Below are 27,308 nucleotides of genomic sequence, written 5' to 3' on the forward strand. Positions count from 1 at the left end.
AAAACCGCATGGGTTTCCCACAGATACTTCTGTTTCTTCCTATATCCCAAAAATGTGCAGATGGTAGGTTAATTGGCTTCTACTGAGTAGTTAAGAATTAGAAGCTGGCTGGAATTGAAGTGAATGTGGAGAGAACAAAATGAGCGGGTGATATCTAAAACTTTGGCAGACGGGTTGCATCGCAGCCTGGAATGTAAACAGCAAAGCACTTGAACAGAAAATCTGACAAAAAGTGGTAGATACAGCCTGGTTAATCATGAGTAAAGCCTTCCGCACCATTGAACACATCTACGTGGAGCATTGTTGCAGGATCCATCATCAAAGACCCCACCACCCTGGAAATGCTCTCTTCTCACTGCTGCTATCAGGAAAAAGGAACAGGACATTCAGGACTCTCACTACCAGGTTCAGGAACAATTATGCCCCTCTTGTCTCATTAAAATGTTCCCACAATCTATGAACTCATTTTCAAGGACTCTTCATCTCACATTCTCAATATTTACTGTTTGTTTATTTAATTATTTTGCTTTTTGTGTTTTTGTGGTTGTCTCTTGTACACTGGTTGAATGCCCAAGTTAGTGGAGTCTTTCACTGATTCTATTACGGTTATTATTTTATTATGGACTTACTGAATATGCCCACATGAAAATGAATCTCAGGGTTGTACATGGTAACATATATGTACTTTGAAAATAAATTTACTTTGAACTTTTAAGTATTAGTTTACAAAAGGTGTGCTTAATATGCTGAAGAGCCAGCTTCCAGGACTCCCTCCCTAACTTACCCGCACATTAGCTTAGCAAAAGTTCCTAGTATCTTCCACTCTGTTGTTTATCTCAAAGAGTTCCATTAAAAACTTAAAATTATATAGCAAGGTGTCTAAATCATTGTGGTCACTATTAAAACTTTGGAACAACCTCCATCAAAGCACCACCATTCAGAGGTGCCAAGCAAAATTAGAGGAATCTATACCATGGGAACCCATGAAACCCACCACTAATACTTCAGTCACATTGTACAGACTTCAAGAAGCCGACTATAATTCAATCACCTTCCAGTATTAATCAATTAGAGATGTGAGCCAGCAGGTGTAATACTTAAAAAGAGGGAATTACTCTCACAATTTTTTGAACAATTTCTTTTCTGCGGTATTCACTAAGGGGAAGGACGTTGAATTGTGTAAGGTAAGGGAAACAAGTAGGGAAGTTATGGAAACTATGACAATTAAAGAGGAGGAAGTGCTGGCACTTTTAAGGAATATAAAAGTAGATAAATCTCCGGGTCCTGACAGGATATTCCCTAGGACCTTGAGGGAAGTTAATGTAGAAATAGCAGGGACTCTAACAGAAATATTTCAAATGTCATTAGAAACAGGAATGGTGCTGAAGGATTGGCGTATTGTTCATGTTGTTCCATTGGTTAAAAAGGGTTCTAAGAGTGAACCTAGCAATCATAGGCCTGTAAGTTTGACGTCAGTTCTGGGTAAATTAATGGAAAGTATTCTTAGAGATGGTATATATATAATTATCTGGATAGAAAGGGTCTGATTAGGAAAAGTTAACATGGATTTATGTGTGGAAGGTCATGTTTGACAAATCTTACTGAATTTTTTGAAGAGGTTACTAAGAAAGTTGACGAGGGTAAAGCAGTGGATGTTGACTATATGGACTTCAGTAAGGCCTTTGACAAGTTTCCGCAAGGAAGGTTAGTTAGGAAGGTTGAATCTTTAGGTGTTAATATTGAAGTAGTAAAATGGATTCAACAGTGGCTGGGTGGGAGATGCCAGAGAGTAGTGGGGGATAACTGTTTGTCAGGTTGGAGGCCGATGACTAGTGGTGTGCCTCAGGGATCTGTACTGGGTCCAATGTTGTTTGTCATATACATTAACAATCTGGATGATGGGGTGGTAAATTGGATTAGTAAGTATGCAGATGATACTAAGGTAGGAGGAATTGTGGATAATGAAGTAGGTTTTCAAAGCTTGCAGAGAGATTTAGGCCAGTTAGAAGAGTGGGCTGAATGATGGCAGATGGAGTTTAATGCTGTAAGTGTGAGGTGCTACATTTTGGTAGGAATAATCAAAATAGGACATACATGGTAAATGGTAGGGCATTGAAGAATGCAGTAGAACAGAGTGATCTAGGAATAATGGTGCATAGTTCCCTTAAGGTGAAATCTCATGTGGATAGGGTGGTGAAGAAAGCTTTTGGTATGCTGGCCTTTATAAATCAGAGCATTGAGTATAGGAGTTGGGATGTAATGTTAAAAATTGTACAAGGCATTGGTAAGGCCAAATTTGTAGTATTGTGTACAGTTCTGGTCACCGAATTATAGGAAAAATGTCAACAAAATAGAGAGAGTACAGAAGAGATTTGCTAGAATGTTACCTGAGTTTCAGAGGAGTATTAAAAGGAATAGACAGAGTGGACAGCCAGCGCCTCTTCCCCAGGGCACCACTGCTCAGTACATGACTTTAAGGTAAGGGGAGGGAAGTTCAAGGGGGATATTAGAGGAAGGTTTTTCACTCAGAGAGTGGTTGGTGCGTGGAATGCACTGCCTGAGTCAGTGGTGGAGGCAGATACACTAGTGAAGTTTAAGAGACTACTGGACAGGTATATGGAGGAATTTAAGGTGGCGGATTATATGGGAGGCAGGGTTTGAAGGTCGGCACAACATCGTGGGCTGAAGGGCCTGTAATGCGCTGTGTTCTATTTTCAGTACCTAAGTTACAGGGAAAGAATATATAAGAATATAAGAATAGGAACAGGAGTAGGCCATCCAGCCCATCGAGACTGCCCTGCCATTCATTAAGATCATGGCTGATCTGGGTTGAACAAGTTAGGTCTTTATTCTTTGGAGCATAGAAGATTGAGGGGGGACTTGATAGAGGTATATAAAATTATGAGGGGGATAGATAGAGTTGACGTTGATAGGCTTTTTTCATTGAGAGTAGGGGAGATTCAAACAAGAGGACATGAGTTGAGAGTAAGGGGGTAAAAGTTCAGGGGTAACACGAGGAGTAATTTCTTTACTCAGAGGGTGGTAGCTGTGTGGAACGAGCTTCCAGTAGAAGTGGTAGAGGCAGGTTCGATATTGTCATTTAAAGTAAAATTGGATAGGTATATGGACAGGAAAGGGATGGAGGTATATGGGCTTAGTGCAGGTCGGTGGGACTAGGTGAGAGTAAGCATTCGGCACAAACTAGAAGGGCCCAGATGGCCTGTTTCTGTGCTGTAATTGTTATATGGTTATATGTGGGCAATAAATGGTTTTGCCTGCATCACCTACATCAAAATTCACAGGAAATTCTAATTGCACCACAGTCATTATAGACAGAAACTTCAATTTGAATACATATCAGGATAGAATCAGCTTCACAATAATGGTCAATTTCTAGATTTTAATCTGAATTAAATCTATAGTTGCAAAATGGTCTTGTTTAGATTCTGCCAAATTAGTATATCTCAGCCTGTAACATCCAAAATATTCCTATATATTCAGTTACAAATCTTAAATAGATAGGGGGGTAACAGAGATTCTCCTCAAGCCTGGAGATCTTCTGAACTGCAGCCATATAGCTCAAGGGCATAGTAAAAATCCCAGCACAGAATCAGGGCGAAATCACCAGCAGTTAGTTAAAGGGATATCAGAGTGGATAGTCAGAGGCTTTTTTCCAGGGCTGAAATGGTTGCCACAAGAGGACACAGGTTTGAGGTGCTGGGGAGTAGGTACAGAGGAGATGTCAGGGGTAAGTTTTTTTACTCAGAGAGTAGTGAGTGCATGGAATGGGCTGTCGGCAACGGTGGTGGAGGTGGATACGATAGGGTCTTTTAAGAGACATTTGGATAGGTACATGGAGCTTAGGAAAATAAAGGGCCATAGATAAGCCTAGTAACTTCTAAGGTAGGGACATGTTCGGTACAACTTTGTGGGCCTAAGGGCCTGTATTGTGCTGTAGTTTTTCTATGTTTCTATTGTAGAGTAAACAAAGGAAAACCGACATTTATTTCTGTTTTCAGTATATTTGCAATGTGAAGTTTGCAGACCTACAGCACTGGCCTTAATCTATGGCAACATCCTCATTAACTCTTTCTGAGTGCTGGTAACCAATATTTGCACAGCAGGAAAAATATTTCCTTCATAAACATCCGCAAAGGAAATGGTTCACACTTGGCCTAGGTTCTGCCACCTTGCTTCTCTTGTTAGAACTGTTCTCCAACAAAAGAAGTCGTAGAACCAAGGCAAAATGTGAACATGAGGATTTCACCATGCTTCCATCTCACTTGGGCAAGTTAAACTGTGCACTGAAGCTAGAAAGCTTGTACAAAAAGGGTACAACTTTACAGAATTATATGAGAGACCACCGATAGTGACTATGCTCTAACATCTTAACGCTTGACATATGAGTCCATTCTTTTTCCAAGTGCATACATTTATTTTACATATAATCAAAAGCTACCTGGAAAGCAAATATCCATTGTCGTTAGTGATACAGAACACAACCACAACCTTACTCAGGTGATCTACTACTGATGAAAATGTTATCAGGAGAGCTCTTATCTATAGCCAGATACATTAAAAAAAATGTATTTGCTCATCAATGTACTCTCTTTTGTCAATAAGAATTTTTATCTTTTAAGCTCCAGGATTTCATTTTATCCACAGGAGTCTCAGAATCACTGTCATAAAATTATGCAGCACTGGCCCAACTCATCCATGCTGGCTAAGCTATCTACCTGAACTAGTTCCAATAACCCGTGTTTGGCTAGTATTCACGTATCTATCTAAATATCCTTTAAATTTTATAATTGTACCTTTTTTGCATAATTGTAACTTCCTCCTGTAAACTGCCTCTACTACTTCCTTCGTCAGCTTGTTCCTTGTACCAAGCACCCTCATTTCAAAATGTTATAGCTCAGATCCATTTTTAACCCTTTGCCCTCCCGCCTTAAACCAATACCCTGCAGTTATAGACTCTCCTTTCAGATTCATTTCTGCAGCAATTAACAGCCACAAACAGGTGATGGATGTCCATTCCTCAAGCTGCTGAGCACAATTGTATTCCAAACCAGCCAGTAACGAGAAGAGGGCACGAACCACACAGTGGGGGTCCTTAATGATGGGACGCCGCCTTCTTGAGGCACGGCCATTTGAAGATTCCTTGATGGTGAAGAGGCTTGTGCCTGTGACGCAACTGGCTGAGTCTACAATCTGTTTAGATCCCGTGCATTGGCGCCTCCACACCAGCTGGTGATGCAACCAGTCAGAATGCGACCCACACTACTTCTGTAAAAATTTGCTAGAGGATTTGCCTTTGTTAAAACTCTTTTCCTCTAGTTTTATATCAATGGCTTCCTTCACTAGGCAATACCAAAACCCATTGGTGCTGCACAGTAGTGTGGTGCTGTCGAAGTCAATCCTATGGCCGTTACGAATGTAATGTTCTGCTAATGCCAACTTCTCCGGGTAAGCCAAAGAGATATGTCTGTGCTTCTTGATGCAGGTTTCGACAGAGTCCGGCTAATATACACTGCTCACAGGGAATCCACTAAGCACCAGCCATCTGACTCCCAGGTCATCTTTGACTGGCATAAGCTGCCACTTGAGCAGGATGGCTGATGAAGGAAGCGAATGATACAGAACTAGAGGAGCAGAACTTTAACAAAGACAAAGGTCTCGTTCTAAGTAAGAACTGGAATTTGATTGTAAACAAAGTGGGAAACCTGATTGGATGAGGACTAAGGAATCAGGAGGGATGGACGATGGGGATATAAATACCACTGGCCTACACATATCCGGGCATCATCCCTGATGAAGATGGCAGAGTTTGTCATTGAAACTTCGGTTGAAATCAATACCAGTACCCGGCTGGAAATCTAAGAAGAGTTTATACATCATCTTTTAATCTTCTCCCTTTCACCTCACCTTTTGGCCTCTCGTACTTGACATTTCCATCCTGAGAAAAAGACTCTTACCATCCACTCTGTCTGTGCTTCTCATCATCTTGTATACTTCGATCAGGTCATCCTCCCCTACCTCCCGCCTCCCGTGCTCTTGAGGAATCAATCCAAGTTTGTCCAATCTCCCCTTATAGCAAATATCCTGTAATCCAGGCAAGTTCCCGGTGAAACTCCATTGTACCCTTCCTGGAACATTGTGACCAGGAATACACATACAATACTCCAAGTATGGCCACACGATAGTTCTATAAAGCTACAGCAAGCCTAATTTTTATACTCATCACCTTGACCTTGTCACATTGTCTTTACCACCTTATCTACTTGCATGGCCATTATTAGGGAGCTCTGGACTGCACCCCAAGATCCTTCTGTACATCAAAGCTCTTAAGGGTCCTGCTATCTACTCTGTACTTTCCTCTTAAATTTAACCTTGCAAAGGACAGCACCTCATACATGCCTGGATTAAACCCCACTTGCCATTCCTCAGTCTAGGTTTCCAACTGCTCTATGCCCTGCTGAATCCTTTAACAACCTTCCTCACTTTCTACAACTCGTCCAACTGTATTTTCTGCAAATTTGCTAATTTGCAGATAATATATATTTGGATTCTTTTAACTTGCCTAGAATATTTAATGGCCCTTTTTAGCTTTCCCAGTTTTCTATTTAAGTTTTCTTCTGCTTCCTTTATTACCCTCAAAGATCCTGCGCAATTTCAACTTCCTAAACCTTGCATATGCTTGCTTCCTCACTTTCATTAAATTTGCAGTATCATCTAAGGTTCCTGAATTTTGCCATCCTCGTCTTTCTTCCTCACAGAAAAATTTTAGTCCTGAATTCAGACCATTTTCGTGTACTGATGCGAGCCCTATAATAGTTCATGCACTGAAATAAATACACTTCAGTCCATTAACCCCATCGTGGCCATTAACTTGGCTCTGCCAGTCACAGCACTAGCCTCCCCTGTGTTGAAGACACCATCAAAAGACGATGCCTCAAAAAGGGGACGTACATCATCTAGGTCTTGCCCTCTTCTCATTTCTATCAGCAATAAAGGTACAGGAGTCTGAAGACACACACTCAACATTTCAGGAAGAGCTTCTTCCCCTCCACCATCAGATTTCTGAATGGATATTGAACCCACGAACACTACCTCACTCTCATTTGACTCTGCATCCAACACATCACTCTCTGAAATCTCATCTTTAAAAGGATCCTACCACCAAACATATCTTTCCCCAACACCTCTCTCCATTTTCCACAGGGATCATTTACTGCATATTTTCTTGTCCATTCATTCCCCCCCCCCCCCACTAACCTCCCTCCCGGCACTTATCACTCAAGTAACCAAAATACTACACCCTGCCCATTCACCATCTCCGTCACCTCCATTCGGGGCCGCAAACAGTCCTTGCAGGTGGGGCAACACCTCACCTGCAAATCTGCTGGGGTTGTCTATTGTGTCTGATGCTCTTGATACGCTCTCTTCTACATTGGTGAGACCTGCCATAAATTGGGGGACCACTCTGTCGAGCACCTCTGCTCAATCCGCCAAACGGGGAACTTCCTAGTTGCCAAACATTTTAATTCCAATTGTCATTCCCATTCTGACATGTTGGTCCATGGTCTCCTCCTGTGCCAAGATGAGGCCACTTTCAGGGTGAAGTAACAACACCGTTCATTCCATCTGGATAGACTCCAACCTGATAGCTTGAAAATGGATTTCTCCTTCCATTTAAAATAATTCCCAACCCTTCCCTTCTTCTTCTATTCCCCACTCTGGCCTCTTACATCTTCTCACCTGTCTATTGTTTCCCCCTGGGTCCCCTCCACCTTCCCATTCTCATTCGGTCCACTCTCCTCTCCACCCTTTACTTTCCAATCCACCTGGCTTCACAGATCACCTTCTAGCCTGTCCTCCTGCCCCTTCCTCCCAACTCATTGTTCTGGTGAATTCCCCCTTCCTTTACAGTCCTGAAGGGTCTTGGCCCAAAAAGTCAACTGTTTTTTCATTTCCATTGATGTTGCCTGACCTACTGAGTTCCTCCAGCATTTTGTGAGTCAATATTTTTTGACTACTAATTTACTTCTTATATTTACTTCCTTATGTAATAGATAGTTTTTTACTATTATGTATTGCAATGTACTGCTCCTGCAAAACATCAAATTCCATGATGTATTCCAGTGTTATTAAACCTGATTCTGATTCTTTCTGCGTTATTTGATTTAAACTCAGCCTTCTCCTCAATCCCTCCACTGGCTGATCTACGGCTCTGATTCTCGAACTTTACATTGCCTGCTTGCTTCCACTGCATTTCAAGTATGCTAGGACAGAAAGACAGAAGTGCATTTATGCTTTGTGAACAAATACAGATATAATGCAACTTACGTTTTGGACAATTTTCAAGTAATATCTTTGAAAATTCAGCAGAATCTCAGGATCAATTTACTTTCATTGTTTACCATTTTGGTTCATCTGGACATTTACCTCTAACATGCTGAGTGTAAGCTGCTGCTTGGGAGCTTTTCCACCCTTTGTTTCTTCAGTGGTATTGGATCCAGACATAATGTCAAAAATATCACCCAGATATGTCCGTTCTTCAGCTGAAAATTGATTTCGCCAGACTTCCTGCACAGACTGACTCTCGGAATTGCCCATCTTTCTTCACAGGTATCCGCCAGGTCTCCACAAACTATAAACTGCAGTCAAAAAAGGATGAGCCTCTCCATTTTCTGAGCCGCCCTGCATGCAGAGTGTAAAGTGAATCAATCCCTTGCAAGCAAAGACTGATCAATAGTTGTTGCTAATTTTTTTTTACCCATGAAACAATTTATCCTGAGGTGCAAAATAGATTAGTACACTATTTCAGAATTGTACAATGCCCATGAAGGAAGGGGTACATAAAAATATTGCAAATAAAAAAAGGTCTGAATATAGCTTTTCACATCCAGATGCCAGACAATCCTTAGTTTGAGTACTAATGTAAAATTTTATTTTTCATGGAAAGTCTTGCATCCATGCCTCCCAAATCTGTCAGGATATTGCAAAGCGAGTATTCACAATGATGTGTTCCTGAAATGTAGTTGTAATGTAGGAAATCTAATGATCAATCTGGTATGCAGCAAGTTCCCAGAAACAACAGTGAGATAATGACCAAATAATCAATATCAGCGATATTGGAACAGCTTTTTCCCCTCTGCCATCTGATTTCAGAGTGGACATTGAAACTCACTACTTTTTATTTCTGATTTTATTTTTTGCACTACTTATTTTAATTAAATTATTCAATAGACTTAATCTAAGTTTTTTCCTCTACAGTTATTTGTCATGTATTTCATTATACTGCTGCCACGAGTTAACAAATTTCACAACATATGTAAGTGATATTAAACCTGAGCAACAAACACAAAATTCTGGAGTAACTCAGCAGGCCAGGCAGCTTCTATAGAAAAGAGTACAGTTGGCGTTTCGGGCAAAGACCCTTCATCATGAATCCTGATGAAACATTGACTGTTTACTCTTTTTCATAGGTGCTGCCAAGTCTGTGGAGTTCCTCCAGCAATTTGTGTGTGTTGCTTGGATTTCCAGTCTCTGCAGATTTCCTCATGTTTGATACTAAACTGGATTCTGATTCTGATATCACATCTGTTGTGTATAAATTACTGGAAGGTATTCAAAAGGGGCAGGGTAAGGCTATACGACATGGGAGCAGAATTAGGCCATTCAGCCCATCAAGTCTGCTCCACCAATCCATCATGGCTGATCCACTCAACCCCAAATACTTGCCTTCTCACCATATTCTTTGATGCCCTAACCGATCAGAAAACTATCAACTTCTGCCTTAAATATTTGCATGGACTTGGCTTCCACTGCATTCTGTGGCACAGCATTTCGCAGACTTTCTACTCTCTGATTAAAAAAATTCCTCCTTACCTCTGTTCTAAAGGGTCACCCCTGTCGTTCTGGATACCCCGACGTTAGGAAACATCCTCTCCACATCCACCCAATCTAGTCCTTTCAATATTTGATAGGCTTCAATGAGATCCCACCCACCCCTCTTCATTTTTCTAAATTCTAGTGAATACAGGCCCAAAGCTGCCAAACGTTCCTCATATGTTAACCCTTTCTTTCCCAGAATCATCCTCATGAATTTCCTCTGGACTCTCTCCAATGACAATACATCCTTTCTGAGATATTGGGCCCAAAATTATTGACAATACTTTAAATGCAGCCTGACTAGTGTCTGATGAAGGCTCAGCATTATCCCCTTGCTCTTATATTCTTTTCTCCTTGAAATAAATGCCAACATTGCATTTGCCTTCTTTACCAAAGACTCAACCAGTAAATTAACTTTCTGGGAGTCTTGCACAAGGATCTTTGCATCTCTGACGTTTGAAACTTCTCCCCATTTCAATAATGGTCCACACATTTGTTCCTTTTACCAAAGTACATTACACAAGTATAGATAGACAGCACCTTATTACAGACAATCATTGTGGTTTATAGCAGGTCATCTCTAATCAATCTTAAGAGTTTTTCCAAGAAGGTTGATGAAGGAAAGGCAGTGCAAATTGTCCACATAAATTTTAGCAAGGTTTTTTTACAAAGTCCCGCATGGGAGGCAAGTCCAGAAGGTTAAATTGCTTGGCAACCAGAATGAAGTAGTCAATTTCATTCAATGGTGGACTGGCGAGAGAAGCAAGAGGGTGGTAGTACATGGCTGCCTCTCTGACTGGAGGGCAGTGACTAGTGGCGTGCAACAGGAATCAGAGTTAGGTCTGTTGTTGTTTTTCATCTATATTAATGATTTGAATGATAATGTGGTAAACTGTACCAGCAAATTTGTGGATGACACCAATATTGGGGTCTATCAAAGCTTTCAGAATAATCCACAGCTGGGAAAAATGGCTTGAAAAATGGCAGATGGAATTTAATGCAGACGAGTGTGAGGTGTTGCACTTTGTGAGGACAAACCATGATAAGAACTACACAGTGAACAGTAAAGAACTGAGATGTGTGGCTGAACTCAGGGATCAGGGAATATAGAACATAGAACATGACAGCACAATACAGGCCTCTCGGCCTACAGCGCTGTGCTAACCTTTTAACCTATTCCAAGAATAATCTAACATTTCCCTCCTACATAGCCTTCCATTTTTCTATCATCCATGTGCTTATCTATGAATCATTTAAAAGTTTCTCAAGTATCTGCCATCTCTGGTAGGGCATTTTTTCCCTTCAGATTGAGTGAGGCTAGAACTAAAGCTCATAGGTTCAGGGGAACTAATCTGAGGAGGAACTACTCACTCAGAGGATGGTCTGAGTGTAGAATGAGCTGCCAGTGGAAGCGATGCAGGTTCATTTGTAACATATCAGAGCAGGTTGGATAAGTACTTAGATGAGGGAGGTATGCAGGGCTTTCATCGAGATGCAAGCAGATGGGCACACGTTACCAGAAACCCAACAGACATGGATTAGATGAGCTGAAAGGCCCATTTTTGTCCTGTAGTGCTCTAAGCCTCTATCATCAAAAAAAAATCAAATTTAAGGGGTAAATACTGTTCAGGATGCAATAAATAATACCTGTCCTCCATCCCCCCAAAATAGGCTCACACAAACGTTTTATCTCAAAGTTACAGAGGAGACAGGCTCTTAGTTTAAATCTCAGCCAGAGGACAGAACTTTCGACGAGCCACCTTCTGCTCTGTGCTCGACAGCTAAACAACACTGCTGTGCTCATGTACTTGGTGAAAGATTTGAAACTAGAACTTGCTGATTCAGAAGCAAAGGTACTATCAGCAAGGGCATCTCCGACTGAACCTATGGAATTGCCCAGACCACTCTAAGAACACCAAAAATAGTAGTTCGTTTTCTTATAGCACCCTTAAGATATTCCAAAGAGCCAAATACTTCCAGAAATTAGATACCATTGCTTTGTAGATAATTACTATGGTCCATTACTGTTCATCTGAGCCCTAAGAAATGCCACAACGGCTTATTAAACTGTTTCCTGACATTTGGTCTTGTCAGAACAGTAGAGTGGTTCAGTTTCAAATTAAAGGAAACTGGTGTGTGATCTATTTTACCCTCCAAAAGTGGGTTGCAAACTTATTCAGATTTTCAACAACATAGCCTACCTTAATGCAAAATTTCAAGCTTTGATCTCAGGGCCAAGGCAAAGGTAAGATTGAATCCATAACTTCCCGGCTCTGAGACCATGGTAACAACCACTGAACGTGCTCACAGTCAGCTCCCAACAATACAGAAGAGCTAAGGTTTGTCCCACCCTGAGCCATCTTCCAAACGGCAAATGTTTGTGGTCATACATACTTAAATATAATGTTTTATTTCACTGAAATTAATTCTTGACAATATTAGCAGATAACTATTCGAGAATAATTATCAAGAAAACAGAGACCAGAGAAATTTGTTTGAATACCAAACATTTGCTATTTTCAGATTAGACAAAATGCTCTATTTGCTAGAAACTATAAACAAACGCAGTCCATTCCTATAGCTTTACAGGAAGGGAGACAAGATCAGGACAGAAAACAGAAAAATTTAAGGCTCCTTACCTGACATTAGAACTTTTCAATTGGTTCCCAGGTTCTGACTGATCTTCAGTGCATTTTGCCATCATGTTCTGCTTTTGATTTAGTAGTTCATATTCCTTTATAGTTCTGATTTTTATTTTCAGCAAGGCAAAACCATCAGAAGATAAAGGAATAGTGCCTTGATAATGGGCAGAAAAGACAGCAATCACATCAAATATCTAGTTGTTAGAATGGCAATTACAACAAGTGTCAATCTACTGTGACATTCAATAGCATTACTGTTACTCCAGAAACAATTATCTGGACAGATCAGAGATTGGGTTCAGAGATTCAGCTCCTAATAGTCCGAAGCCTGATTACCAGTGTGATAGAATACTCCCCACTTACCTGGTGATGCTCATGAAGTAGCCGCTAATAGGTATCCCATCTACCATCCTAGTCTTTCATTACCTCTACCAGTATGTCTTTTTTCTGTAACTTCTGTGAAATAAACTGCAGTTACTTACCCAAGCTTCTTTGACAGCATCTCCCAAACATTCAATCTCTGCCATTTAGGACAGGGGCAGTGGGTATTTGGCAACACCGTCTGCACACACCACCCAAAGTCAGAAATGTATTCTTCACTGCTGCTGGGTTGTGTTCCAGGCAATATTGTAAGTGACCTTCACAACAAGTAACAGTAGGCATTCGAGAAGGTGGATCACCACCAACTTTTCACTGTACTGTTAAGACTGGCAATAAATACTGGCCTTGACAATTAAAACTCACACCCTGAGAAAACTTTCAAAGAGTGGAGTTTCCATACATCCAAATCTTAACATGCAGATTTAAAAGTTGTGACCTGCATTATCCCTTTTTAAGCTGTTTTGCTAGAATTAAATAAAATCATAAAAGTAATTATTTCATTCTTTTTACACCGATTTACTAGATATTGGTGACACTGGCAAGGCCAGCACTTTTCATCTCTTCATAGATCGAAGTAGACATTGTACAAGGTTTAAAGGCCGACACAATGCTCTAATGTTCTATGCAGGGAGCCTAGATTTAAAACTAGAATGTCTGGCTTAAAAGGATAAGCATCAGAAAGCTTGGAAAAGACCGGAGGAAGAAATATTTTTCACCCAGAGAATAGTTAGTATCAGGAAGGTAATATGGTGGAGGCAGAGACTCACTCAATGTGTAACAAGAACTGGGCAATCACTTGAAATATTACCAAGGCTCAGAAGGCTAAAGACCAACTGCTGGAAAGTGAGATTAGTGAAGATGGGTACTGGATGGTTGGTATGGACATGGCAAGGCCCACTTCTGGGATGTATAACCATATGACTCAACATTTTAAAGTAACAATCAGCTGCTAGATTCAAGTATCCAGTCTGGGAAGGAACAGTCCCATCTTCACATAGTCGTCTCCTTTCCTTTCAGCTTGAGATACGTGACCTTCCTCCTTCTGTGACAGTAAGAGACCTTTAATGAGGTGTTCTTCACACTGCAAATCAGATTCCTTAGAGCCTCTTCAATCACAACCTTGGAAGTTAACTACTGTTTTCAAAGATACCCCTTCATTGAAGATACCCTGTCTACTCCTCTTTAGATCACAATCAGTAGATTGTGGAACACTGTTGCCATGGGAACCCAAAACCTAAAGCCTGGATGCTAACAACGGTGGCTGTGATTTTCCAGCATTTATTGAAATTGGCAGTGCCATTGATTACCAGCAGGGGAAAAAAATACGGCATGCTGGCTCTTTATGTTGTTAAACAGTGTGCCTGAAGCAACAATTAGAGGTCACCTTGGGTGTAAAATTACAATGTGACAGAAAGCCTATCTGTTCAAAACCAATCAAAACCTGGTCTGAACCTTGCAACTTAGTCTCTTCCAAACCCAACTATTACTATTATTGTAACAATTTCTAACATGTTATTCATGTACAATAATAGAAAGCTAATCACCCTGACTGTGATAAGGTGATCAGGCAATGTATTACTTGAACATCTTTCAGAATATATACTGATGCAATCCAGTTACTGTGTAATTCAGCTGTCAAGATCTAATAATGATTGGTCAAAACTAAAATTACAAACCGGTGCTATCTCCACAGATCCTGCCAACTTGATGACTGTTCCATTGCTTCTTACATTTAACAATTATCTGTTTCAAATGAGATTTTAGGTGCATTTTAATTTTTATTTTACAAAGTATTGAAGGTAACAACTGTCAGATTGAAGTACGTAGTAACTGGTCTCAAATGCTTTCCCACTCGTGAGTAAAGTGAACGATAAAATTATAGACTTTGACAACATCCTTTCTGTAGTAGAGGCATGGGCAAGATAAGCCTGTTCTGATGCAGCATTCAACAAGACTTCAAAGGTTCTTGTCTTCAGAGAGCCAGACAAATCTAAACCAGCTAATCACCACTCATTTAGTTCACTCTTCACCAAAACAACAGGAGGTATCATTAACAGAGCTTTTCAACACCTGCTTATCAACCAATAACCATTTGCTTTTCTCATTTTGACTTCTGTAAGGGTCATGCCTCCAAACTCGTTTGGATAAACAAACGAGGATAAAACAGCCGAAATAGGAGGGAGGTGGAAATGACCTGATTTACTCTCAGCTCCATATTTGTCCATACATAGATCAAGATGTCATAGTAAAACACAATGCATATTATCAACAGAATCCTGAAATCTGTACCAATTCACTAACTATCAATACCGGCCAACATTCCTTTCCCCAGACATTAACTGGATAACATAACTACAAAAGAGACAGTTGTTCCCCCCCACCCCCAGAAACAACCCTTCACACTAATAGGCCTTCAGATAAGTTTTTTTACTTCAGCCTTTGATATCTCATAAGTATTCCAGACCCCTCTCGACACAAATATGCAGTGACTTTGAGGAAAGTGTGGGATGAAACCATCAAAGTAAACAGCTAGTTTCCAATCCAATAATGAAGATATTTATTTTTCATTTATCTATTGAGATTCAGCAGAGAATAGGCCCTTCCAGCCCCTCGAGACACACTGTCCAACAATCCCCAAATTAAATCCTAGCCTAATCACAGAATTGATTCCCTAATGACCAACTAACCTATCAATGTCTTTGGACTGTGGGAGGAAACTGGAGAACTGGAGGAGACAGTCAAGGGGAGAACATACAGGTGGGAATTGAACCAGACTCGCCTGTTTTGTAAGGCATTATGCTAACCACTACACTGCCATGCCGATTCATTGATATTGATTTGTTGCCTTGTAAAATACATACAGACTCTTATCCAGATGTTAACAGGTCATAGTTTCTTCAGCTACTTATTAACACAGAAGACGTGAAGTTTTTCACAGAAAGCGAGCCCAGCAGACCTGGTTAAACAATGCATCCAAGACTAACTCAATGGTGGCACGAGAAACTACAGAAGCAGGAATCAGAGATAAACTGCTGGAAGAACTCAGCAGGTGGAACTACCTTTGTAGAAACAAAGGGGTAGCCGACGTTTCAGGTTCCGACCCCGATTGCAGATTTAACTGGTTAAACACCTTCTAAATGTACATAGAACATAGAATAGTACAGGCACATTACAGGCCCTTCAGCCCACAATGTTGTGCCAACCCTCAAACCCTACCTCACATATAACCCCCCACCCACCTTAAATTCCTCCATATACCTGTCTAGTAGTCTCTTAAACTTCACTAGTGTATCTGCCTCCACCTCTGACTCAGGCAGTGCATTCCACGCACCAACCACTCTCTGAGTGAAAAACCTTCTTCTAAAATCCCCCTTGAACTTCTCTCCCCTTAACTTAAAGCCATGTCCTCTTGTACTGAGCAGTGGTGCCCTGGGGAAGAGGTGCTGGCTGTCCACTCTGTCTATTCCTCTTAATATCTTGTACACCTCTATCATGTCTCCTCTCATCCTCCTTCTTTCCAAAGAGTAAAACACTAGCTCCTTTAATCTCTGTTCATAATCCATACTCTCTAAACCAGGCAGCATCCTGGTAAATCTCCTCTGTACCCTTTCTAATGCTTCCACATCCTTCCTACAGTGAGGCGACCAGAACTGGACACAGTACTCCAAGTGTGGCCTAACTAGAGTTTTATAGAGCTGCATCATTACATCGCGTCTCTTAAACTCTATCCCTCGACTTATGAAAGTTAATACCCCATAAGCTTTCTTAACTACCCTATCTACCTGTGAGGCAACTTTCAGGGATCTGTGGACATGTACACCCAGATCCCTCTGCTCCTCCACCCTACCAAGTATCCTGCCATTTACTTTGTACTCTGCCTTGGAGTTTGTTCTTCCAAAGTGTACCACCTCACACTTCTCCGGGTTGAACTCCATCTGCCACTGCTCAGCCCACTTCTGCATCCTATCAATGTCTCTCTGCAATCTTCGACAATCCTCTACACTATCTACAACACCACCAACCTTTGTGTCATCTGCAAGCTTGCCAACCCACCCTTCTACCCCCACATCCAGGTCGTTAATAAAAATCACAAAAAATAGAGGTCCCAGAACAGATCCTTGTGGGACACCACTAGTCACAACCCTCCGATCTGAATGTACTCCCTCCACCACAACCCTCTGCCTTCTGCAGGCAAGTCAATTCTGAATCCACCCGGCCAAACTTCCCTGGATCCTGTGCCTTCTGACTTTCTGAATAAGCCTACCATGTGGAACCTTGTCAAATGCCTTACTAAAATCCATGTAGATCACATCCACTGCACTACCCTCATCTATATGCCTGGTCACCTCCTCAAAGAACTCTATCAGGCTTGTTAGGCATGATCTGCCCTTCACAAAGCCATGCTGACTGTCCCTGATCAGACCATAATTCTCTAAATGCCCATAGATCCAATCTCTAAGAATCTTTTCCAACAGCTTTCACACCACAGACGTAAGGCTCACTGCTCTATAATTACCCAGACTATCCCTACTACCTTTTTTGAACAAGGGGGCAACATTCGCCTCCCTCCAATCCTCCGGTACCATTCTCGTGGACAACGAGGACATAAAGATCCTAGACAGAGGCTCAGCAATCTCTTCCCTCACCTCGTGGAGCAGACTGAGGAATATTCCGTCAGGCCCCGGGGACTGATTCGTCCTAATGTATTTTAACAACTCCAACACCTCCTCTCCCTTAATATCAACATGCTCCAGAACATCAACCTCACTCATATTGTCCTCACCATCATCATCATTGGTGAATACCGAAGAGAAGTATTCATTGAGGACCTCGCTCACTTCCACAGCCTCCAGGTACATCTTCCCACTTTTATCTCTAATTGGTCCTACCTTTACTCCTGTCATCCTTTTGTTCTTCACATAATCGAAGAATGCCTTGGGGTTTTCCTTTGCCCTACTCGCCAAGGTCTTCTCATGACCCCTTCTTGCTCTTCTCAGCCCCTTCTTAAGCTCCTTTCTTGCTACCGTATATTCCTCAATAGACCTAGCTGATCCTTGCTTTCTAAACCTTATGTATGCTGCCTTCTTCTACCTGACTAGATTTTCCACTTCACTTGTCACCCATGGTTCCTTCACCCTACCATTCTTTATCTTCCTCGCCGGGACAAATATATCCCAAACATCCTGCAAGAGATCCCTAAACATCGACCACATGTCCATAGTACATTTCCCTGCAAAAACATCAACCCAATTCACACCCGCAAGTTCTAGCCTTATAGCCTCATAACTTTCCCTTCCTCAATTAAAAACTTTCCTGTCCTCTCTGATCCTATCCCTTTCCATGATAATGCTAAAGGTCAGGGACCGGCGATCACTGTCCCCCAGATGCCCAACCACTGACAGATCTGTGACCTGACCCAGTTCATTACCTAATACTAGATCTAGTATGGCATTCCCCCTAGTCGGTCTGTCAACATACTGTGACAGGAATCCATCCTGGACACACTTAACAAATTCTGCCCCATCTAACCCTTTGGAACTAATCAAGTGCCAATCAATATTAGGGAAGTTAAAGTCACCCATGATAACAACCCTGTTATTTTTGCACCTTTCCAAAATCTGCCTCCCAGTCTGCTCCTCGGTATCTCTGCTGCTACCAGGGGGTCTATAGAATACCCCCAGTAGAGTAACTGCTCCCTACCTGTTCCTGACTTCCACCCATACTGACTCAAAAGAGGATCCTGTTACATTACCCACCCTTTCTGCAGCTGTAATAATATCCCTGACCAGTAATGCCACCCCTCCTCCCCTTCCCCGCCCCCCTATCCTTTTTAAAGCACTGAAAACCAGGAATATTGAGAATCCACTCCTACTCTGGTGCCAGCCAAGTCTCCGTAATGGCCACTACATCATAATTCCATCTATGTATCCAAGCTCTCAGTTCATCACCTTTGTTCCTGATGCTTCTTGCATTGAAGTACACACACTTTAGCCCTTCTACTTTACTACCTTTACACCCTTTATTCTGCTGTTCTTTCCTCAAAGCCTCTCTATATGTTAGATCTGGCTTTACTCCATGCACTTCTTTCACTGCTCTATCACTCCGGGTCCCACCCCCTGCAAATTAGTTTAAACCCTCCCGAACCATGCTAGCAAACCTACCAGCAAGGATATTGCTCCCCCTCAAGTTCAAGTGCAACCCATCCAATCTGTACAGGTCCCACCTTCCCCAGAAGAGATCCCAATGGTCCAAATATCTAAAACCCTGCCCCCTGCACCAACTCCTCAGCCACGCATTCAACTGCCATCTCCTCCAATTCTTACCATCACTATCACATAGCACTAACAGCAATCTTGAGAACACCACCCTTGAGGTCCTGTTCTTCAGCCTTCTGCCTAGTTCCTGAAACTCACACTTCAGGACCTCATCCCTCTTCCTGCCTATGTCGTTGGTCCTAACATGTATCACGACTTCTGGTTGCTTTCCCTCTCGTACCAGGATGTCATGCACCCGGTTTCCTTCTCACGTCCACAAAATCTCCTGTCTGCTCCCCTGGTATAGAGTCTCCAATGACAACAGCTCTCCTCTTCTCCATCCCATCCTTCTGCACCACAGGGTCAGACTCAGTGCCAGAGGCCCTGCCACCGTGGCTCACACCTGGTCAGTCGTCCTCACCAACAGCATCCAGGATGGTAAACTTATTACTCAGGGGAACGGCTACAGGGGTGCTCTGCACTACCCGTCTACTCTCCTTCGCTTTCCCCCCTCGGACTGTCACCCAGCGACCTGCTTCCTGCAGCCTAGGTGTAACTACCTCCCTGTAGCTCTCATTTATGACTGTGTCATTCTCCCTTATGAGTCGAAGGTCATCCAGCTGCTGCTCCAGATTCCTCACACAGTCTTTCAGATCGCTCAGCCGCATGCACTTCTGGCAGATGTGACTCTGCGGGAGAGGGGAGTTCCCCTAAGACTGCCACCTCTCACAGGAGAGGCACATCACCGTCTCAGGAGGCATTGTAAAGACTAACTGGGAACAAGCTCATCCTCCGCCTCTTCTCATCACAGCCTCTCGAGCCAAAGCCTCAAAGCTCCACTCCTTCACTGGCCCACTCACTCACAGGCCGCTTTCCACTTACAATTGTTGCTTCAAGCAGCTATGCCGTGCAATTAAATCTGTAATGTAACTGCACTATTTAATAAAGATAGAACTTGTGGTGAACTACAGTCCGCTGGCCCAAAGAGTCTATTATAAATACTATGATAACAGGATACTCAGGAATATTATTGGAAATAGACAAAGAGAACATAGATTATGAAAGGGAAATTCAGTTTGACTAATCAGCCATAGCTTTTTGCAAATGTAACTGAGAGAATAAAGAAGGGACAACAACGAATGTGGTGCACCCACCTGGATTTTCATGAGGGGTTTTGATAAAGTCTCACATAAGAGTTTAGTGTGAAAAATTGGAAAAAGGTACAGAAAATATTCATAAGAATGTTTCTGGGGCTAGGGGGTTTAAGTCATGAGGAGAGGCTGGATAGGCTGGAAATGTTTTTCTCTGGAGCAGAGGAAGGCTGAGGGGTGACCGCAGGTACATGATATCATGAAGGGCATTGATTAGATGGATGGTCCTTTTCCTAGAGCAGGGGAGTCTAAAGGTAGAGGACAAAGTGTTATGGTGTGAGGGGAAAGAGGTAAAAATGGCCTAAAAGACAATTTTGCCCCCACAGAGGGTGGAGTGTATATGGAATGAACTACTAGAAGAAGCTGTAGAGGAAGGTACAATTACAATGTTTTAAAGGCACTTGGATGAGTACAAGGATAGAAAAAGTTTAGAAGGATATGGGCCAAATGGAGTTCATGAGGGTCTACACAGACTGATGTCTTGGTAAATCTGAATCTAATTAAAGCACATGGGGTTGGGGGTAATATATTTGCAGAGGTTTTAAAACACTGGTTGACAGAAAGAAAACTGGAGTAAAAGGGACTTCCGCAGGATGGCAAGTGAGGAGTCACAGTAACGCGGTAAATGCGAGGTACATCAATCATTTCAAAGTTCAAAGTAAATCTATTATCAGAGTACATGAGTCGCCATGTACAACCCTCAGATTTGTTTTCTTGTGAACATACACAGTAAATCCAAGAAACACAATAGAATCAATGAAAGTGCGAACACGAGGAAGTCTGCAGATGCTGGAAATTCAAGCAGCACACACAACATGCTGGTGGAAAGACAGCACCCAACAGGACAGTCATAAACCAATGTGCAAAGGACAACAAACTGTGTGTGTAAATACAAAAAGAAAAAAATGCACACAAAATAATAATAAACAATGAACATCAAGAACATGAGAGGAAGACCCTCGAAGGGTCAAACATAGGTTGTGGGAACCGTTCAGCAATGGGGCAAGTGAAGTTATCCCCTCTGGTTCAAGAGCCTGTTGATTGAGGGGTTCCTGAACCTGGGGGTGTGGGTCCTGACATTTCCTGTACCTTCTTCCTGATTGCAGCAGCCAGAAGAGTGGGTGATGTTATGAAGAGTACAGACAGTGCAAATGCAAGCAGGCTTTCTCCACTGAGGTTGAGCGAGACCACAGTGTCAGCTGAAATGTTTAAGGGGAACATGAGGGGGATGTCCTTCACTCAGAGGGTGCTGAGAGTGTGGGGCCGGCTGCCAGCAGAAGTGGTGAATGGAGACTGGAGTCAACATTTAAGAGAAGTTTGGATAAGTACAAGGGTGGGAGGGGTATAGAGGACTATGGTCCAGGTGCAGGTCGATAGAAATAAGCAGGATAATAGTTCGGCGTGGACTAGATGGGCTGAAAGGCCTGATTCTGTGCTGTAGTTCTCTATGACCCCTATCGCTATCAGCTAACCTGAACACAGGCGGTGACACTGTTGGCTCAAGAACTGACGAGTGTTGTAAACTTTTGGGGGAACTCGGGTTTACGAACGGTAGATTATGCAGAACATAAGCAAACGTTTTATATTAACTTAAAAACTTGACAATGAAAGACGCATGCAATCAGTGAAACTCCTCCACCAGGGTTAGACATTACTTACAACTTCGCGCTCCTGAAATGTACATTAAACACACTTACGGTGCCAGTACTTTCGCCTGCCCGTGTAATTCTTTAGGCAGTCAGTGCAAGCACGGGGGTATCGTGAAGAACCATCGGCGACCGCTGTTGGTTCCACAACCTGACAGCTCACGTCACTACGGAAATTGACATCAACAGCGACCAATCCAACGGATGGAAAGCGTTACAATCCCATTGAAAATCAGGGACTTTCCGTCGGGAAGACTAGTAGTTCCGCTCTGCTCAGACACAGGGCTTAGTGAGTTCATGTTACAGCGATAGGGATAGTTTTTCCACAAATATTTAGAGACGGTCTTTGCCTCGAGGTGTTCTAGTTGAGCCTGGCATTGTACACTCATCTCACACTGACACCTGGTTAGAGAGTAGTTTAGTTCATATAACTGGTGCATTCCCACTGACGCCAGTGGTCTGGGAGAGGATTCCTGCCCCGCAGCCTCTCAGTTTACAGCGGTAGCTGTGCGTTACAACTCCCCGACTGCGTCTGTTACCGGGTTCTGGCGCTGCATATGCGGCATCGATTCCAAACGGCCGCCCGTTCTACAGCAGCTACGGCGAGAAGAGTGGGATATAATATTTTAAATAATTTTGTGCATGAAACAATTTCCTTAAAGTTTCACTTCGTCGTGATAGATCTTTGCTTGTTTCATGATCAGCATTCCGTTAAGCGGCATGTGTTCACTCCGACGCTGACGAATTAACTCATTCAATGCACAATCGAAATCTTAATTTTTCGCTTTAAGCAGTGTTTTTCTTCTTTTCGTGAACTTCTGTTCAATACTTACGTGAGGTCATTCCAGAACTGTATGTGATGCCTTGTAATTTTTTTTTGAATTTGGGACATCATGTCAGCGCTCAAAAAATAAGATTTCGGAGGTTTTCAAATTATTGAATTTCAGATAAGGAGTACGCAACCTGTCATGAGTAGAGGGCATATTCCTGTTAGTGAAGGTTGATGGATGTACTGAGGCACTGCCTTTTAAAGATGTCATTGATGTTTGGGGAAGTCTTGTGCAGACTAAGTCTGCAACATTTGATGTTGTGTATTTAATATTTGAGTAATTTTGTAAATATTTAAATAATGTATTAAATTACGTGAGTTGCACACGTCATAATGCTACCACGTGATAAGTGTATGCCTCGTTCAAAGTAAGGAACAAAGTTCGGAGCATAAGGCTCCCATGTCTTTCTTTGAATTAGTTTAATGTTTTGAAGTCACAAAACATAACAGTAGCAACGAGGTGTTTTTAAAACAAACATAATACAACAACCGATCTTTTGAAGTACAGCAAAATATTCGAGTTTTAAAAATGCTCAGTGAGAAATGTCAAGTAAAAAACAATGCGGTAAGTGTAGACAGCGGAGTTTAAAAACAGCAGCAAACAGAAGAATTCAGGGTTCATAAGCAGTGAGTAACAGGTGATAACAATCCCAAAAAAAAATCAGAAATGGCTGGCTACATTGTACTGTAACTGGCTCATGTATACTGAGCTATTTGAACAATATTTTGAAGTAAATGAAATAGCCAATAAGAAGCAAGTACCAAATCCTGCAGAATACTTTGGGTTTAAGGCATATAGTTTGCTCCAAAGTTTCACTGTTCCAGCCAAGATGAGCTTTGCTGATGTCATGAAAGTACTGCAGCAACATTTAGAACCAAAGCCATTGCTGATTGCAGAATACTTTAAGATTCATATGCTGAATCAAAATGAAGGGGAGTATGTGGCTGAATTGAAGAGATTGTGTGAACATCGTCAGTTCAGTAATCCTCTTAATGGTGAACTAGGAGGTCACTTGGTGGAAATTTACAAGGAAGTATTCAAAAACAACTAATTGAAGTACAGCTTGTATTTAAAAAAAAAGCAGTTGAAATAGCCATATCAATGGAAACAGCAGGCAGAGACACAATTGAGGTGTAGTCAGGAATGAAAGTGAGCATGAACAGAGTTGCAATGTCTAAACAGAAACCTGAACAAATTGTGTTACCATTATGGCAGGGGCACACAAACACCAGTCCAATGCAGGTGTAAAAGTGAAACTTGAAGAAAATGCAACAAAGTAGGACTCATACTTTGAACAGCACCCAATCAGAGATCAGACGCCTGAGAAGACGCAGTTCACTCAGCTTCGGCGAATAAGTAGAAAACACAGCAACTCGCAGCAGTTCAGAGCTTTGAGCAGCACCCAATCGGCGAGTTCGGAATTGATTGTCAAGAACAAATTAAAGTAAGGCAGCAGCAAGTGGAGCGGTGGACAGAGTTAGAGTGGGGATTTTCAGGCCGAAGCCCCTTGAGACTGCAGCCCCACAGTTTGTTGTTCTTCCATCTTTATATTTGCTAAGTTAGAGCTGTAGGGATGCCAGACAAGATAGTGGAATGATCCTCTTGGAGGATGTGGGAAGGCAGAGAGACCTCCAGTGTCCCTGATGACTACACCTGCAAGAAATGCATCCAGCTTTACTTTGTAACACCCGACATTAAGGAGTTGGAGCTGGAACTGGATGAATGCCAGATCATTCAGGAGGCTGAGGGGGTGAGAGATAGGACACAGAGAGAGATAGTTACACCCGAGGTGCAGGATAAAGCGAATTGGGAGACAGGAAGGGCAAGGGAGCTAAATAACTAGTACAGAGTACCCTTGTGGCCATTCCTCTCAACAACAGGGTTAACACATTGGATATTGTTTTGGGGTGGGGGGAAGACCTAGTAGAGAAAACGCAACACTCAGGTCTCTTGCACTGAGTCTGACTGAGGTTCAGAAGGGAAGGGAGGAGAAGAGGTGAGCTGTGGTGATAGGAGATTCATTAAGGATCAGAAAGGAGCTTCTGTGGATGAAAACAAGATTTCCAGATGATATGTTGCCTCATGGGTGTCAGGTACCAAGACATCTCAGATCGAGTCCTCAGCATTCTTTAGTGGGAAGGTGAACAGCCAGAGGTGGTGGTCCATGTAGGTACCAGTGACATGGATAGGAAGTATGATGAGGGACTGCAAAATGAGTTGAGGGAGTTAGGTGCTATGTTAAAGGACAGGACCTACAGGTTGTGATCTCCGAGTTGCTACCCATGCCACGTGCCAGTGAGGCCAGTTTAACACATGGCTAAGGAATTGGTACAGTATGAAGGGCATAAGATTTTTGAATCATTGGCTGTCTTCCAGGGAAGGTGGGACCTATACAGAAAGATGGTTTGCACCTGAACTGGAAGGGGACCAATTCCCTAGCAGGAAGGATTGCTACTGCTGCACGGTGGAGTTTAAACTAGAGTTGCAGAGGCCTGGGAATCATAGTGCCAGAACAGTTAGTGGAGAAGTTGTGGAGACAGATGTTGTTAAGGCCTCAGGAAAAGTCAAGAACCAGAGGTTGAGCATGGTGCGACTAATGTCCTGAGCTGAATGTATTTCAATGCAAGGAGTATCATAGGGAAGGCTGATGTGCTCAGAACATGGATCAACACCTGGAGTTATGAGATTGTAGCCATTAGTGAGACTTGGTCGCAGGAGGGGCAGGACTGGCAGCTCAGTATTCCAGGGTTCCATTGTTTTAGAAACAACAGAGCAGGAAGGATTGAAAGAAGAGCAGTGGTTTTACTAGTTAAGGAAAATGTCATGCCAGGTCTCAGTCAGGACAGACTGCAGATCTTGTCTAGTGAGGCATTATGGGTGTAACTGAAAAGTATGGCTATATCAATAGGCTACATCACAGACCATCCAACTGTCTGAGGGATTTGGAGGAACACATTTAGAGAGAGATCACAGATTGTTGCAAGAAACATAACGTTGCTATAGTAGGTAATTTTAACTTTTCACATATTGACTAGGACTCTCATTCTGTCAAAGGGCAAGATAGAATAAAGTTGGTCAAATGTGTTCAGGAAAGTTTCCTTAATCAGTGCGTGGAAGTCCCAGTGAAAGAGTGGGCGACAGTTGATCTGCTGTTAGGGAATGAGATGGGGCTGGTGACAGACGTTTCTGTAGAGGAACATTTTTGCATCTAGTCACCATAATGCCATTAGTTTCAAAGTAAATATGGAAAAAGATAGGTCTGGTACATATGTTGAGATTCTAAATTGAAGAAAGGCCAATTTTGATGGTATCAGAAAGGATGTGGATTTGGACAGATTGTTTTCTAGCAAAAATATGCTTGATAAGTGGGATTACTTATCAGAGGTGAAATAAGTGAAATTTTGAGTGTTCAAATCTTGTATGTGCCTGGCAGAATAAAAGATAAAGATAACAGGTACAGGGAAGCTTGATGTTCAAGAAATATTGAGGCCCTGACTAAGGAAAAAACGGAGGTTTATAGCAGTTTTAGGCAGGTAGGAACAACTGGGGTGTTTATGGAGTATAAGAAGTGTAAGAGAACATTTAAGAAAGAAATTAGGATGGCTAAAAGAAGGCATGATGTTGCTATAGCAGACAAGGTGAAGGAGAATCCTTAGGGATTCTATTGACATGTTAAGAGGAAAAGGATTGCGAAGAACTAATTTGGTTCTCTGGAAGATCAGAATGCTAATTCATGTGTGGAACCAAAAGAATTGGGGGGAGATCTTAAATATATATATATATATACTTTGCAACTCTATTTACTCAGGAGATGGACACAGAGTCTAGAGAAGTGAAGTAAAGTGGTATGAACTTCATGGACCCTGTACAGATTACAGAGGATGACGTGTTTGCTGTCCTGAGGCAATTAGGGTGAATAAATCCCTAGGGGCTGATAAAGTATTCCCTCGCACTCTTGCAGGGGAGGGGGGCAAGTGCAGAAATCGCTGAGGCCCTAGCAGAGATATTTAAATCACCCTTAGCAATAGGTGAGGTACCAGAGGACTGGAGGATAGCCAATGTTGTTCCACTGTTCAATAAAGTCTCTAAAAATAAAGGAGGAAATTATAGGCCAGTGAACCTGAAATCGTTAGTAAGAAAGTTATTGGAAGGTATTCTGAGGGACCGGATATGTAAGTATTTGGATGGATGTGGACTGATTAGGGATAGTCAGCTTGGCTTTGTGCAGGTAGGTCACATCTAACCAATCTTATAGAGTTTTTTCAAGGAAGTTACCAGGAAAGTTGATGAAGGCAAGGCAGTGGATATTGTCTACATGGACTTTAGTAAGGAATTTGATAAGGTTCTACATGGGAGGTTGGTTAAGAAGGTTCGGCTGCTCGACATTCAAGATGAGGTAGTAAATTGGATGAGACATTGGCTTTGCAGGAAAAGCCAGAGTGTGATTGTAGATGGTTGACTCTCTGACTGGAGGCCTGTGACTAGTGTTGGCTCCGGTGTTGTTTGTCAC

General features: G+C 42.2%; 1 protein-coding gene across 5 annotated transcripts in view; it reads right to left on the bottom strand.

Moving 5' to 3' along the window:
• meak7 (MTOR associated protein, eak-7 homolog) overlaps positions 1 to 22,145 on the bottom strand; it is a 106,178-nt gene extending 84,033 nt beyond the window's left edge. For 4 of the 5 annotated variants that reach the window (XM_059993172.1, XM_059993171.1, XM_059993170.1 and 1 more), the window contains exons 1-3: positions 22,020 to 22,135; positions 12,534 to 12,690; positions 8,446 to 8,700 (exon numbers count right to left, since the gene is read on the bottom strand). In XM_059993172.1, coding sequence (XP_059849155.1) covers positions 8,446 to 8,616 — 171 coding nt within the window. In that variant the 5' untranslated portion in view covers positions 8,617 to 8,700; positions 12,534 to 12,690; positions 22,020 to 22,135. Of the gene's footprint in view, positions 1 to 8,445; positions 8,701 to 12,533; positions 12,691 to 22,019 lie in introns of all 5 variants that reach the window. The other variant, XM_059993168.1, reaches the window with a different exon arrangement.
• Positions 22,146 to 27,308: the final 5,163 nt, after the last annotated feature.

This window comes from Hypanus sabinus, chromosome 17, assembly GCF_030144855.1.
Source record: "Hypanus sabinus isolate sHypSab1 chromosome 17, sHypSab1.hap1, whole genome shotgun sequence".
NCBI classification, from domain to species: Eukaryota; Metazoa; Chordata; class Chondrichthyes; order Myliobatiformes; family Dasyatidae; genus Hypanus; species Hypanus sabinus.